At 41.2% G+C, this 16,978-nt stretch overlaps 1 protein-coding gene across 2 annotated transcripts; it reads right to left on the bottom strand.

Moving 5' to 3' along the window:
* Positions 1-1,936: 1,936 nt before the first annotated feature.
* Positions 1,937-15,221, bottom strand: LOC139452520 (uncharacterized). Of its 2 annotated transcripts, XM_071234028.1 has the most exons (5): positions 15,090-15,221; positions 10,226-10,678; positions 7,343-7,849; positions 6,828-6,863; positions 1,937-2,302 (listed from the first exon to the last, which is right to left on the bottom strand). In XM_071234028.1, the coding sequence occupies exons 2-5, from the start codon at positions 10,650-10,652 to the stop codon at positions 2,241-2,243; spliced, it is 1,032 nt and encodes a 343-aa protein (XP_071090129.1). In that variant the 5' UTR covers positions 10,653-10,678; positions 15,090-15,221; the 3' UTR covers positions 1,937-2,240. The 2 variants fall into 2 exon arrangements, with proteins under 2 accessions (XP_071090129.1, XP_071090130.1); XM_071234029.1 differs by lacking the exon at positions 6,828-6,863.
* Between the last annotated feature and the right edge of the window lie 1,757 nt (positions 15,222-16,978).

Here is a 16,978-nt window from a genome sequence, read left to right as displayed (position 1 = left end):
TCAGCCTAGTAACGCGCTGATAATCTTTTTTTATTTTTTGGGGTCAATAAATTTATCAAGAGTATACTTTCTTTAGCCGGCAGATTATTTAAATAAAGTATACGGTTTTCATTAAGTCCGACATTGAAATGTTCAAATGTTCTTTCTCGTAATTCTTCGTGCGCACCTGCATATTCCGGGGTGTGGTGATTAGCCAGTGCGCCATTAGGAGTGAGTCAGCGAGTGAGTGAGTGAGGTACATGTAGGTCATATTGTGGCGTTGGTCCATGGACGCGGCTGTCTACTCGATAATATGCACCTTGACTGTAAGAAGTCCTTATTCCAAAAGTAAAACATAAACCAGTTCAGTACTTACCTGATGTGTTAAAAATCCACGGAGATATATGATCAGGTAACAAATACATCATGCCTTTGAAACAAACCCTAACGTCATTTGAGCAAACGTTAAAAGTAACCCTAACGTCATTTGAGCAAACGTTAAAAGTAAAACAAGGGCAACAACTCTTTAAAATAATTATTCTTGATGGCGGTTATCTAACTTAAAAAGAGGCGATGTTTTCAAAATGTCATCAATAGTGCTCACTGAGAAATTGGCGGTACACGTTGAAAAATCAAACAAGGGCCATAAGTCTGTAGTACTTGAACTTTCAATTATGCTTTTCGTACACGATCAGCATATATATCCCCAAATGATGTGTCATCCTTGTATCCATAACTGTTTGCCCGACAATCTGTCTTGTTGGGGTACAGTGCGCCGTGTCCATAAAAAGAAGACAGGGGTAATAACTCTGCAGAGTATTACTTTCCGATGCTGGTTTTCAACATATGTATCCATTAATGTGAAATGTCATCCTTGTTTCCATAACTGTTTCTGAGAAAACGTTGAAAAAAACATGAAAAGATTTGGAAAATATCTGTTGACAACGAGTTGGCGATGCACACGCTTTGCAAATCCTGCAATCGACCGAACTCTGCATGACATATTGCGAACCGGATGTCGATTTCGTTGCGCGATTTTGATTGGACTCGTTAGGCCAGCCAAAATGTAACTCCATAATCCCAGCCTAGTTCGGAAAGGGTGGAAACTGGACTTTTATAGTCAGTTAACTCTCTTGCCTCGGGAAGATGGTCTTTGAAAGGCATTTAGAAGTGATACACATAAGGAAGAGAATGATTCAACTGACGAAGGACTAAGGATATACTCCGAAACCTTGTTTTCCTCATAATAAAACAGTAGACACCCGTATAATTTTCTTTCCTATTGCAGTTCTTTTCGATGGAAAGAGGCGACGATTCTGACAAACTAACCAGTTTCTCGTCGCCTCAAACACGTTTCAAAGCCGTTTTATAAAACAGGATTTCATTCATATTCGATTAAGATTGTGTTTCATGATATATAGTTTGAATTTATTCCATTTATGTACGTCTTGTATCCTGGTAAATATCATTTGAGAGACAAACTAATGAAATCAAGGTACTCGTTTGTCTCATCGAAAGGTTTAAAATTTAGGTTTAGGTTTAATTCGTGAAACACAAACTGATATCCATCAGGACCACGGGACATAAAAGGTGAGTCGAGGTGAAATTGGGTTTAACGTCGCGTCCAAGACTTATATAGCGACGTGCATGTACGTGTGTGTGTGTGGCTGCTTGTACTAGACCGGACTGATGCCGATTTAGAGTGCTAGCCCACTGAGATACCATGTCGCAGTTTAACATGACTCAGACACAGTATACTGACTCCGAGCCGACCAGTCCTTGCCTTAACCCTTAATGCCGAGCGCCAGACAGGGGAACAACAAGTACCATCTTTTAACGTCTTTTGGTATGGCGCGGCCGGGGATCAAACCCCGGACCTTCCGCTCTCCGGGTGGACGCTCTATCACTAGACCACGGAGGCAGTCACGGGACATAAAAACACCAAATACATGTACATAGTTTATTCAAAAAGAGTAATAGATAAAAATTTGACAAGAGGAAAGAGATTAAAATATGACGAAAATATAACATAATACACCTCCAAGATTATTACATGACAAGTGACGTCCCGAAATGAGACTTCGATTTTCACAGAATATTTGTCAAGCTCCGCCAGTCTACTAAGGGAGATAGCTGTTTTACGAACGTCCTTTATGGTTGTACACAGATCGTGCTTGTTTGTAACTGATCATAGATATTCCAAATACACAAATCAGCGTTCATGCAACACACAAATACCATAGATAACACATATGACGTCTTTATGGCTTCTTGACAAGCGTGTCTCGAGGGGGTCTTCCGATTGAAGGCGGAGAAGAGTGAACTGAAACCGATAAACATTTTATTTTTTAAAAAGGCATTGAAATTCAAGCGTCGTTTGAGACCGTCGAACTTACAAGTCAGGCGTTCATATTAGTGGTCGTGGTGGGGATCACGGGTGGCTCAGTCGTCTGTGACGCCGTAATCAGTTGTGAAGAGTTGCGTCCCTTGGGCACACAAGAAACCAATGACTGGGTTCAAGGTTTGTCAGCACTATACCCGTGCTCGTGGGTTTCACGAAAGTGATAAACATCATGCATTGCCTCGGGATTTCCTCGCCGTGTGCGTTAATGAGTTCTGAGCGAGTGAGGTTTAACGCCGCTTTCACGCGAATATGATTAGTTGTTTGATTTATTGTTTAACGCCGCACTCAGCAATATTCCAGCTATATGACGGCGGTCTGTAAATAATCGAGTCTGGACCAGACAATCCAGTGATTAATAACATGCGCATCGATCCACGCAATTGGGATCGATGACATGCATCAACCAAGCAAGCGAGCCTGACCACCCGATCCCGTTAGTCGCCTTTTACGGCAAGCATGTGTTGCTGGAGACCTATTCTACCACCAAATTAAAAGAATTGTTCGTGGACAGACATTAAACATTTAACCAACAAACACCTTAAGTCTTAAACATAACATAACATGTGAGATGAGTGAGTGAGTTGGGTTTAACGCCAATTTAACAGTATCCATTTATATCACGGCGTGTCAGCTTAATGTGGGAGAAAAGACCCGACATGTGAGATGAGGAGAAATTGAATATATCGTCGCGTTTAAAACCTCAGTCACACATCGACGTGCATGCACACGTGTGTGTGCGTGCGTGCGTGCGCACGTGCATGGGTGGGTAGGTGCGTGCGTGCGTGGCTGCTTGTAATAGACCGGTTTATGGTGCCGCCGTTTGACATGGATACCCGATATTCGGGCAACGCTCTCTTCATCACACCACGGAGGAGGCGGTCGTCTTACTGAAGAACAGTTCAGATCTATATTAAAGGAAGTAGGAAGGTGAAGGTCCGAGTTTGAGTCCAGAACCTGTGTGCGACTATAGTTGATTCCCTGTTGTAATTCTCGAGGTATATTCTTATACTGCTCTTGATGTTATAGTGCTGGCCCACTGAGATAGCATGCCGCAGTTTAAAATGAATACCCCACTCAGACACAACCTATTGACTCCGAGCCGACCAGTCCTTGTTTTAGCCCCTTAATGCCGAGCGCCAGGCTGGGTAACAACATGTACTATCATTTAAAGTTGTTAAGTATTACGCGGCCGGGGCCCCGACCCTCCGCTCTCCGGGCAGACGCTCTACCACTACACCACCAAAGCAGGAAGAGCCGTAGTATTATTGAAATACTGTACAATATTTTAGAAGGTTTTCACGACCTCGTGTGCTCTATGTAAATGAGTTGAATCAGATGTCTCGTTCATAGACAATAACTCATAACCGCCAAGCTAAATCAAGCCCGCGACGTTAATAATTTCCGGGTTTCAAATCGCCTAGGCATGAATTTCACACCGCGAGAAGAATATGACACATGACTGGGTTTCCTGAAAAGAACAATATCAATGCAAAGAACTGAGATTATCTTGGAAATGGTGACGTCTGTGTCTACGCCACTGCGCTACCAGGATATTTATGGATTTTAATATCATTCTTATTGAAAATCATTTTTTTTCCCAAAGGGCCCGTCCTTCCATCGCATTTCTTATTAATAGCGCCAAGTCACAATTAGTTCATCAGGTACAATTGGAGTGAGCAGGGCTTAAATCTAGCCATCAAGTAAGGACAGTGTTGCTTTTAATCGGTTTTGTAATTATCATTATTACATTGTTATCGTAACAGTGAGTTCAGTTTAACGCCGCTGTGTAGGAGAAAACCTGAGGTGGTGCATGTCGAACGTCAATGGGACGTTTGTTTGTTTGTTGTATAACGCCGCACTCTGCTATATCCAGCTACATGTATATGACGGCGGCCTGTACATAATCGAGTCTGGACCAGGTAATCCGGTGATGGATATTGTTAACAATGATATTGTGAAGACGCAATCAACCAAGTCACCGAGACAGACCACCGATCCATTTGGTCGCCTGTTACGACCAGCATAGGTGACTTTTTCTAAGCGAAATTTGACCTTAAAACTTGGGACTGCAGGAAATACAAACAATAGTTATTTTTAAACAGAAACCGGAGACTCGAATTTCTTGTTTCATAGCGAAGTAGAATTTAATATTTATAAGGCACAAAAATAATGTCAGATATCATTGCTGTTAAAACATCCTGCAAAATAACATGACGCACAGGAAGGCTAGATGGGATGCAGAAAGCGACTGTGTAGATCTTGCCATGAAAATATGTTAGTGCTTGGTTGTAACACGGCGTTCTGTAAATAATCGAGTCTGGACCTGACAATCCAGTGATTTACATCATGAGCATCGATCAACGCAGTTGGGATACGATGACATGCATCAACTAAGTCAGCGAGTCTGACCACCCGATCCCGTTTGTCGCCTTTTACGACAAGCTTAGTCGCCTTTTACGGCAAGCATGGGTTGATGAATACATATTCTACCCGGATCTTCACGGGTCTAAAAATATGTTGGTAGTAGATAGGCATGCAGAAAGATGTATAGAACATTCGGTTAATGCTGAGAGGCAACGTGCGTGGAATGATGTATGCATGCCTTTAGCTTATAGACAATCTGCCTCACCACCTGACGCCACACATACACTATGACCACAACTCTGTACCCAGAACGCTCAATTAAGTCCAACAAATCTAATAGCTATGCAAAGTATGTGTTAAAATTCATTATTTACACATTATTATACAACACCATTTAATCAGTTAATTATTCGTAACATCAATTAATCAATTATTTATTTATAACATGTTATGGTCAGTATGAGAGTAGAGTCTACGTGACTTCTATGAATAGAGGTTGAGTGAGTGAGGAGTATCGCCGCTACGAACACAATTCAACCACCAGTGTATTATATCTTGAAACTATCACAATAAATACCCTGCGCCCATTCGCCAGCCTACATTCGTCCGGGACCAACGACACGAAACTAAATCTAATATAGCCATTCAATAAGTTACTCTCATTTGCGAGAGAATACATGGCCCAGTTTCACAACGACTGTCGTAAATCTATGCTTGTATTAGTGAAATCACTTGGCATATATTTTAACCATGACTATGTTAATGGAATTGGTGTCTCATAGGCCTGTTTGGCCGGGTGTTGCACACCATATGCGTACCACGTGACAATTTATATATTAATGAAACATTATTATTATTTTATGTTAAAGCGTGGGAGTTACGACCGTCTTAGCGCTATGATCGCTAAGTGGGACGGGGCAATAAAGATGGATGATGCCATTTCCGAAACGAGAATGTGGAGAATGGGCTCAGGGTTTGTTGGTTGGTTTGTTGTTTAACGCCGCACTCAACCTGCATCAACCAAGTCAGCGAGCCTGACCACCCGATCCCGTTAGTCGCCTTTTACGACAAGCATAGTGACCTTTTACGGCAAGCATGGGTTGCTGAAGACCTATTCTACCCCGGAATCTTCACGGGTAGGGTTCAGGGTATTTCTCATAATATTTAATAAAATGGACATATAATGCACTGGATAAGCTAGGGTGTAACTAACAGTATCTATTAAATTCGCATCTCTACGTTATTTGCGCTGCCTCCCACTACATCGATTCCAAGGGATAAGCGTTTACGAATTGTCTGCCAGTTCGGAACGAATGGGATAGTATAAAAAGATAACACAACGACAACAGTGTATTAACACAATGAGAAGAGCGTAGTAACACAATGATAACAGCGTAGTAACGCAATGAGTATCGTACATTAACACAATGAGAATAGTTTGGTGTTTAACGCTGCACTTTGCAATATTCAATACTGGAATAGACAAACCAGTGATTGACTTCATGAGCATCGATTCACGCAAATGGGATACGATGACATGCCACCAACCAATTCACCGAGCATGACCGTTGCTGGGGACCTACATACCTCTTCGGTACACTAGAATAGTGTATGAACACATTGCGAAAAAATAGTCTGTTAGCACAATAAGAATAGCGTTCGAACACATTGCAAATAGCAAGCAAGCACCTACAAACCCACCCTCTGACGGGGCATGGAAGCGTCCATCCCCGAAAAGCGAGTAATGTCTCAATATCGAGAGTCAAATAAAATTCACCTAACAAAATGTTAACCTATCGTTTAAAATATCCTTATGGGGCACATTCTAAAGGTTATGTGTGCATATTTTCACAGAGCGTATATGTTGGTACATAGTGGGGCCGACAATTTAATCAAATATGCTTGTTTGCTTGTTTGTTGTTTAACGCCGCACTCAGCAATATTCCAGCTATATGACGGCGGTCTGTAATTGAAACACACACACACACACACACACACCTGCTCCCACCAGACTATCAAATTATCGGTCCCACAGAGTTATATACGAGCTTTATCTAATGCTGTGGTAGCATGCACTTACTTGGTCGCAGAGCCAATGGTGTCGATGGCACGGAACCTGTACATGTAGGTTTTGATTGGTGAACGACTCATCATTTTCAAATTAACAAAACAATATTCAGACCAACTTTAACAACAGTATACAAACAAAATATACGGGTTGTGTAGTATGTATTTTTTAAATTGTATTAGTAAATTACAATTTTACTTTTGACACACTTGACACACCAAGCAATGTGTCGTCACATGACATAGTAACTGAAACCTATCGATCATACACTCATGGTGACATGTCTTGAGAGTACAACATGTACAGTTTTCCAGCAAGATTCAAGAGGCAAGTTTTGATTCAACAAACAAAACTGTATTGATTTAATGCTGTGTCAGCATCATAATTGTATCAAAACATGAATCAATCAAGATAGAGAAAATGTTGTTGAAAGCCCCTTTCATCAATATTCCATCTGTGTCAGGGCAACGTGTTAAAGTCAAGTGAGTCAAAACAATTTCGGGTGACATTTCTTTTCTATTACTCACCATAATCCGTGTTGTTAGTGTCTGGCGGTGGCGTCAACTTGACCTTGACCTGATATAGCTGAATACAGACAAATACTGGCCTTGCCAGGTCAAGGCCGTGTACAGTGGCACTCTTCTTAACAGTCATGACCCTGTAGGTCACGCGTCCGTCGCCCTTGATCTGCAGCTTTACGTCGAGGTCGGCATCGACGTCAATACTAAACAACGGGAAGAGCCGGCCCGTTGTGTCCACACTGCTGTTCAATGTCAACAGAACCGGTATTATATTTGTCAGAAACACTTTCACATAGGCGACCGAGGTGAAATTCATTTGAGCAATGCTGAAGTGGATTGCCTCCCCTTTCTTGAGCGGATGATCTATTACACAGAGGGCGCCACCGTAAGGCTTGACGAGACCTGCGCATGTCGCGCCGTTAGAGATTACAATGTTTGGTCCCGAGGTCTCGCTGAAGGCAATAGTACGTGGAGCATTCATTAAGAAGCCACAACCTTGGTTCTGGCTGGTTTCTGAAAAAAAGAAATAGTAAACTTGTCTAGGAACCGTTCGAAAGTGACTGATCACAAACTAAAAACGTATCAGCCTAAATCATTCCTGTAATAATTTCTCTCAACAATGTAAGGCTATTACGGTGAGTGTCATCATACATAGTAAACATGAAACAAGCTGCAGGTAAAACGTCTTCACGAATATTGGTACAGTACACTACGGTTATAACGAACACGCTTATAACGAACTAACGGATATAACGAACTAACTTTTTAGTCCCCACTATATGCTCTAGTTATGCTGTATATATGCTTATAACGAATTCCGGTTATAACGAACTAAAATTAGTAGTCCCTTTGAGTTCGTTATAACCGTAGTTTACTGTAGTTTGCGCTTATCATATTCCAGTTATAGCACGGCGGCCTGTAAATAACCGAATCCCGGCGAGACAAACAAGTGGTTGATAACAGGAGCAAAGTCCCAAGCTGTCGGCGTACCATGACACACAATTAACAAAACCGAGTTCTAATAACTTAGTCGCCTATTAGGATATGCATCATTGCAAAGAACCCATATAACATCTGTGTCATCTAATGGTTGAAGACAATTGAGTGACAGAGTTGCGTTTAACGCCGCTTTGAACATTATTTTAGTTGTATCAGAGCGAGTAAGCCTAATGTGGGAGGAAAGTGATGCAAGTCGTGGAAGTCACCATGACGGGTGGTACCCAGCGTTCGAAATAAGCAGGGCCGTGACAGACAGAGCTCGAGATGAACCCGAAGTTTTAAATTTATATTGACCGCCTCCGTGGTCTTGTGGTAGAGCGTCCGCCCGAAGAGCGGAAGGTCCGGGGTTCGATCCACGGCCGCGTCATACAATAAGACGTTAAAAGATTGTACTTTGTTGTTACCCTGTCTGGCGCTCGGCATTGGGGGGCTAAAACAAGGACTGGTCAGCTTGGAGTCAGTATACTGTGTCTGAGTGGGGTATTCATGTTAAACTGCGGCATGGTATCTCAGTGTGCTAGCACTATAAATCGGCATCAGTCCGGACTAGTACAAGCAGCCACACACACACGTACACGTGCATGCACGTCGCTATATAAGTGGAATAATCTTGGACGCGACGTAAAACCCAATTTCACCTCACCTCACCTCACCTCACCTCACCTCAAATCTATATAGGCCCTTATGGCCTGCAATGCATTTGCGTGTCAATTCATTTTACACAATAAGCTACAGTTCTTCTAAATAAGGGCCTGGAGAGTTTAGTCAGGGTCTACCGCTCCTAAAGTCTGTGGGTCCTGCTGGCAGCTTGACATTAGTTTGTATTTCAAACACTTGTGGTACCCCTTCTGAAGTATCAAACATCTCAAGTCTTAATAAATATACACGTCACGATATGGCGATTCTCTATATTCTCCAGGACTCGCATTTCGGTAAACCTACACTTTCTCCTGGATCCATTCCCGTGAATCTCGCGATTTCAAGTGACATGCCAACGGACCAATCGGAATGCGAGTTACAAACCAGCCTCAATGTAGGTTTGGCGACATCAACAACATGGTCTACGAGTCTGCGACAAATTCTGACATTGAAAAACTGACTGAAACGCAAAAGAAAGCCCCCATCAATGTTTTTGATGAAAAGGGTGTCTTCACGTCCATCAAATCTGGCGGTGTCTTTGGTTTCTAGGCCATAGGAGTTACCACCCTTACAATTTCCCCCTCATCTCGGCGTATTATTGGTCGGTAAAATGTTGATGAAAATCAAGGGCGGGTAAATTTGAGATCGCAACCACGTGAATGAGTCCAGGGGTTAGTTTAGGTTTAACGAAACGCGATACTGGAGATATAGAGGATGGAATATTGTCGATGTGCCGTTACATTTTAACCCACTCACTAAATATACATAGGTAATACCGTGAGTAAGCAATATATTAGTTATATCACGGCGTGTCAGCATGATCTGGGGAGATACGTCTATGTCGCCGATATGAGATGCTGCATGCCACACACCACACATTGGTACCCTTCTTATACATCGCAAATGTACCAAAGTCTAAATAAAAATACGTGTGTACCTGCAGTGTGAATTGGATTGTTTTAACGCCGCTTTGAATTCCAGTATTTGAATCATATTAAGGCGTGCAAGTTTGATGTGGGAGGAAAGCTCAAAGTAAATAGGTCTTAGACCTTTACCACTTTGGTGCTGACAAACCATGAAACATATTTCGAGCGATTCTGGGATTCGAACCAACTACGATAGGTTCACGCACGCTTAATGGGCGCAAGTCTGCAAAGCGTGTGTACATATAAACATACTCGTGTCCAAATATGTATAAAATAACATGATAAATAATAGAATAAATAAATAAAATAATAAATGAATGCTTACCAGAATCTATCTTGATTTTCATATCGCCTGATTGAACATCCAGGCATACCCATAGCCCAGCCCCTTTGCTCAGATGGCGATGCTCAACTGTATCAACGAGTTCCTTCCCTTGGTGCACGGTCACCGTCTGGGCACTGGCGCGTTGAAGGGAGATAACTAGGTGGTCCTTCTTGAACCGGAAACGATGCCAGTGGACGCCTTCTTGCAGCGAGCCACCATCGCCAGTACTGATCAGATCATGTGGCAGAGTCTGCAGGAAGCCGATTGCAAGATGGCCACTTCCTTGTACAGTTAGATTTACAATATCTTCCTTCAGCATGGGTTTGTTGGTAATGCACAGTCCCTGGTGTTGCTTCAGGAGCCATGATGCTACAGAGTTGTTCTCGCTCAACACAATGTTGATTCCATGGTTTGATGAAAACAACATTGTGTGAACTCATATCACATTATTGCCTGTAAATAGAGAAAGAGACACAACTAATACAACGCTCAATATATTTTTTATCCTTTAGGTTGGGCAATTACTCGAACTTTCTTTAGATACTCAAAATATACATCTCAAAAGAAATTAACGAACAACTGATTCTTTCATAGAATGGTCAATCGGCCTTGCCATGAACTAATCGGGTGGTCTTTGACTTCTTTCGAGTAGTATTCATTATCCCATTGGATCCTGTCTTCGTGGGAATTTTAAACCAATGAGTGGGAAAAAATCTTCTTATATTGCTTTTCAGCTGCATGTGATTTCTAATGTGCATCTGTCCATGTTCCGCCAGTGTGGCACAAAAGCGATGTACGATGCATATCTAAGTTACAATAAACGAGATGTGCATTATTCACTGCAGTGGCGTTCATGCACTGAATACCTGCAATGGGTAATTACGCAATGTGTCAAGTAACTCAACATTAATTGGGTAATGGTGAACGTCTCTGCATATTTAACGCAAATACTCTGGCTTATCTGGAGCTTTGAACAAGAAGGGTTTCTAAAATAAATCAGCTGACGTGGTGGCCTTATGGATTATCCTGTCGACTTGAGGCATTAGGCATTTCGTGGTCAAAGGAAGCAACTTGAAAACAGCACCCTTGGATAATAAATCAAAGCCAAATGTCATATATCAATTTGTGGTAATAAATGTCTAACAGAGATAACTATAATGTACATCACACAACGTTCACGTGGGTATCTGAACGTAGCTAGGAGATACTTCCAGGGAGCGGATGACAAACATTACTGCAATACTATTTTAAGACTAACATTTGGCCACATAAATGAAGTTCTTATAATAAAATATATGAAAACACAATGCCACTTAGAAAGTGGTAAAATGTAACAAATGTTATATTTGGGATAACACTTTCTTAGTAAAGTACAAATTCTGGTACGTTTTAGTGTTGGGTCCCATCCGGAATTAAAATATATATATACAAAATAAAAAAAATATAAATAAAAATCCATATAGAGTCCAAAACAATGCTTAATTTCAGCAGAGGCAATCTGGACTTGCCATATCATTCTAGACTTGACTATACTTTTTTTAAAGAAATTTCATATATCGGGGTACATCTGTGGATCGTTGCTCTTAATATCAGTCATTGGATTGTCTGGTTCAGACATGATTATTAAAAGCCGCCCTCATAATACAGCTGGCATATTGTTAAGTGCGGCGTTAAACAACAAATGCAATGCATAAATAGCATTTTAACTTAGAAAGTCCAGCGTTATATCGATATCAACTACTGAAAGTGTAATCAACGTATTTCCATATACTGAATAAAAATGAAAATGCATCGATTGTATTCGATCAATTGTCATACCCCTGAAAGTGATCCAGTATAAAGCAATATGGATGCTGTGGCTGCCAAATTTGCCAACAAAAGAGGGTGCTATAGAGAAGCGCTAATAATTAATAATATATAATAATTATGTATTATATAATTTCTTACAGCTAGTCCCAAGTCTGTAAGTGAGAATAAGTATTAGGTGTCCAGGCTACATAAACTGACACTTAAACACACAGGAATGAGGTCGTGTAGCTCACTTTCAGAGGAAGAAATTTGTTACTCACATTAGATAAAATTCAAATAATTTGAAATAAACGGACGGACGGTTCAATGACCGACATCGAATTTGAAGAGGCTTCTGAGAAAATACCAAAATGTAATATAACTTGGCGCAAGTTGATAAATTATGTGAAAGGGAGGGAGACCCATTACCAATTACGGTGCTGACAGACCAAGATCAGCGGATCCTGGCATGACTAAGTGACGGCACTCTGCACAGTAAAATGCGGCCCCTCGGATGCCCCAAGAAGATTAATTGACGATTATTATGAACATTAACGTGGCGTTTCAAACCCAAACTCATATATGATGGACCCGTGAAAATCCGGGGGGAGAGGTCTGCGGCAAGCCATTCATACCTGAAAATGCGACTATGCTTGTCGTTAGATGCGACTAACGCCATTGGGTGGTCAGACTTGGTTGATGCATATCATTGCATCCCTATATATAGGTCGATGCTCATGATATCAATGACTGGATTGTCTGGTCCAGACTAGATTACCTACAGACCGCCGTCATATAGCTGGAATACTGCTGAGTGCGGCGTAAAACAACAAACAAAATCATATCTAATGAGCTAGAGACTGAGTTTATGTCGTCACCACTATTTCCGTTGTTTCAACGCTCAAGTAAGTGATCAACCAGTGGTTCATACCATAGCAACCACCAGCAACCATCACCAACGTCACATTTGGAAAGCAAACATTCCTCATTCTTCGGCAGGCATGGGGCTGCTGCAGGGGTTAAAACCTGCTGAAAGGTACCCACGGGGGCGATCGAAAACAGTTACAACTAGTACTAAAGTCCAACGAAACCTACTTTTTGCTTTATTATATAAATAATTATTCAAAGAATGCGGTTAACTATATATCAAAAGTAAATTGTTTTCATCCTGAAGCGGAAAAGCATCCCTAAAAATATCACTCAATTAGTTTTAAATATACTTTTTACACAGCACCATGTTCTGACTATATACTGGCGCTTATCTAGACTCGCTTTCAAAAAGAAATCTAAAGGGTGGGGGGGGGTGGGGGGTGGGGGGGGGGTGGGGGGGGTGGGGATTTTGTATGGAGACAATATATTTTTGTTCTTAATTAAAGCTATGTGCCTATATGGTTGGGGTTTTTTTAAAAACCAGTCTGAAACATATTATGTTCAAGCACGTTCTGGGAAAAAAATATTTCCCGATAAAATCCCTGGCTTAAATGGTTAGAGTTTACAATATTAGGAAGCTAAGGTTCTCTGCAGCTCGTCCATGAGTGTGATGTCCAAATTAATTACACTTCATCCTATTGTGGACATTGTCCCAAATTCCGTTTCCGATAAACGCCATCAGGCAGGAAATGAAATAGTGAATTAAAGTCACCAGGAATCGACAGGAACGTATGACATTCAATGATCTGATGTATAAGTACGAAGTAAATGACTTCAGCTCAGCCCCTAGCTCCAGGGTATACTAGGTGCGGGGTTGTGGCACACACACACTGTGTGATTGAGCACGTATTAGTAGCTGCATTCTTGCCAAATACTTGCCTCAATACATGCCTGACTTCTGTTAGTTTGCCTGAATACATGCTTGACTTCTGTTGAGTTATTTCCCAAATAATCACAATGAATGGGCCGTAATTAAAGATGTCAGAGATATATATAGAAATTATAAAAAAAAAACCAACTATTTTTACATCTCTTTTCTGACGCTTTGGTTTGGTTTGTTTGTTGTATAACGCCGCACTCAGCAATATTCCATCTATATGGCGGGGGTCCTTTTCTGATTTTCTTCACGCCGTGTACACTGCGTATAGCTATACTTACATATACAAACAATCAACATTGAAATATCCATATTCATGTTTGTTTGTTGTTTAACGCCGCACTTAGTAATATTTCAGCTATATGACAGTGGTCTGTAAACAATTGAGCCTGGACCAGATAATCCAGTGATTGACATCATGAGCATCGATCCACGCAATTGGGATGCGATGATCGACATGCATCAACTAAGTCAAGGAGACTGACCAACCGATCCCGTTAGTCGCCTCTTATGTACGACAAGCATAGTCGCCTTTCACGGCAAGCACGGGTTTCTGAAGACCTATTCTACCCCGGATCCTCACGTATCATATACATAAACACTCGCTATACAAATGTAGCAGCAATTATTATACTACATGAACAACAAACACAACGGTCAATGTGCATTCCATGTCTCATTATTAAATATAAATACCTTTCAGCGCTATCTATACATCACGAACTAATTGAATAACAATAGTCGATATATAGCAAGAATCGCAAATTTAACACATGTTACAGTCGAAATATAGGAAGTTAAATTAACATATAGGTCAATACAATCGTGATATTAATCTAAAGTATTACACTGACATTTGATATTTTAATTGTAGTATAACATAAAAAACAATTTGAATGTATGTACGCATTTTAAAAAAAATCCGACAGTGTGTCTTTAATGCCTTCATAACAATGAATCATGGGTCCCCGATCTTATGATAAGGACGAGACATAGCCCCAGTAATTGCCGTGTACCGCTCTACTCGCTCCTAACGCTGCCTATACAGCATGGGCCGCAGTTTTAAACACTGGCGCCGAATGCTACAAATGAAAGGTGTCATACCATATCCCTTTCGTTGAATAACAGCTATCATTTTGTTAGGTGCAACCACGTGTGGTCCCCTCGCACTCGCTTCAGCTGCTTGTGTGCCATTAGGCATTATATGCACGCATGATCCGTCGCCAAGTGATTATCGGAATACGGATATATTCTATCCTACACACTTACCTAATGGAGCTAGGAGTCCTCTATAGCTCTGCTGCGGTTTGACGACGTTGTTGATACATTGCCATACCATCAAATTCGCGTATATTCACTCCAAATCATTGTTGATATTCGGTCCCTTATCATTTCCGGGTTGCTCTCGTCGAAGTGGATAATCTCCCTTTGGTCCGGTCGTTCCGCATCGTTAAGTAGCTAGGCTACCGTTTGGCGAGCTAAGTGATGGCTATGCGGGAAATGCTTTGCCTTTTTTCTAGAGCTTTCGTTGACAGGGGCGAGATATTTGGGGTCGTATTGGTAGAGAAATATAGAAACATCCTCTATTTCTCGTTGGCATGTTGCTTTTACCTTGATTGAGTTTACACTGTGACGAAATATTGATTTTTTAAAAGTGGAAATTATTCCCGTTCGCAATGCAACGGAACAATTTCCCTTTTAATTCACGTTTAATTTGATATTTTCTTAACCAAATATTTAGATTTAATTGGAAGTATGGATTTCATTGAAAATATTTGATTGCATTTTTGTAAATGCATTAGTGCATTCTCTGTGTGGATTGTGAGAGTTGAACCTTGGCTTGAGAGGCGCATGTATGCATGAGAGGGGACATATTGATCATGTATTCATAAAGAGAGGTGTTATTGACCTAACTGTTTATAAATAGGAAACAGTAGTGAGAGCTGAATTCACTACACCAGCAGAATTTCTTTGAACTATTGGTGGGATATTGAAAACTTATAAAACGTCTCGTGTTTCAATACAGAGCACAAAAGGACTTGAACGGAGAAATGCAGTTGAAATCAATACGTCATTCCTGCTTCGTCAATGCTAGAGAATTAAGGGACCTAGCTAGTTGTTGTGTATGGCACTGTACGGTATCAAGAGGCAGGTCCAGGGTAATGAAAAAAGAGGGTGTTGGGTTGTTGGGTCTCGGTCGGAGGATTTAGGGGAGTGGGAAGAGGGGGTAGGAATTGTAACAACTCCCACCTCTGGATCCGCTAGTGTGTACCATATGGTATTGTGTGGTGTTTGGGGTGAGCGGGGACCATATAATCTATTATATGGTCTCTGGGGTGAGGTGGCGGTGGGTGGCGCAACTCTCGTTCCCCCGGGGCCTATGTAACTAATAGTTGGTGACCCCCTTTGCTACCTACAACTTCCAAAATATCGAAATCATTCTCTCAACTATAAAAGGGTAAACAATAGTTGATATATGTTGTCACCCACATTTGAACTTATGCGACACTCCCTTATGACTCCGGCCCATACATTCCTACAACAAATGACCGCTCCCGAACTCGGCTGTGGCAGTGGGTGGTCTAAGACACAGCATACCATATATAGGGCTAAACTTCTCTCTACACGGCCGTTTAATCCCATGGAGATTGCTGTAAAAAACAGGTGCATGAGAATAACATAACCGCAAAAATCACTCCACTTACTTTTATGGCTGGATTAATTCAGCGAAATAGCGTTTGTCTTATAACGAGGTGTGAATGTATAGTTACCCGTTTTAACGATCTGTAAGTGGCACGAACACAAACACATAGTGTTGTCTCCAGGTGTGGAGAAGTTTTAATGACAAAAGAATAATCACATTATTATTGTGAGTATTCGATACCACAACCATTTGAAAGCCTCCCCATGATTGATACCTCAGAAAGGACTTTGATCTCTTTGATTTCGTTTCTAAACAATTATTAAGTCCACACTATCAAGGTTATGTTTCTGTTTTAAACTTGCTTTATAGTTCCTTGTTTATTGTTTATTCATGTCATGACTAATTTGCATCACAACTTTCTAAATCAACGTCCGTTTGCCGGTTTTCGTTCCCTGTACATTCCTAACGACGGTCACGATATGGCTGAAATACTGCCGATGTGACGCAAGGCACT

The sequence above is a fragment of the Haliotis cracherodii genome, unplaced genomic scaffold, assembly GCF_022045235.1.
Source record: "Haliotis cracherodii isolate W230 unplaced genomic scaffold, xgHalCrac1.p SCAF_9, whole genome shotgun sequence".
Lineage (NCBI taxonomy): Eukaryota > Metazoa > Mollusca > Gastropoda > Lepetellida > Haliotidae > Haliotis > Haliotis cracherodii.
The sequence above is the reverse complement of the archived record's forward strand: the minus strand, read 5'-3'. Positions and strand labels throughout refer to the sequence as shown.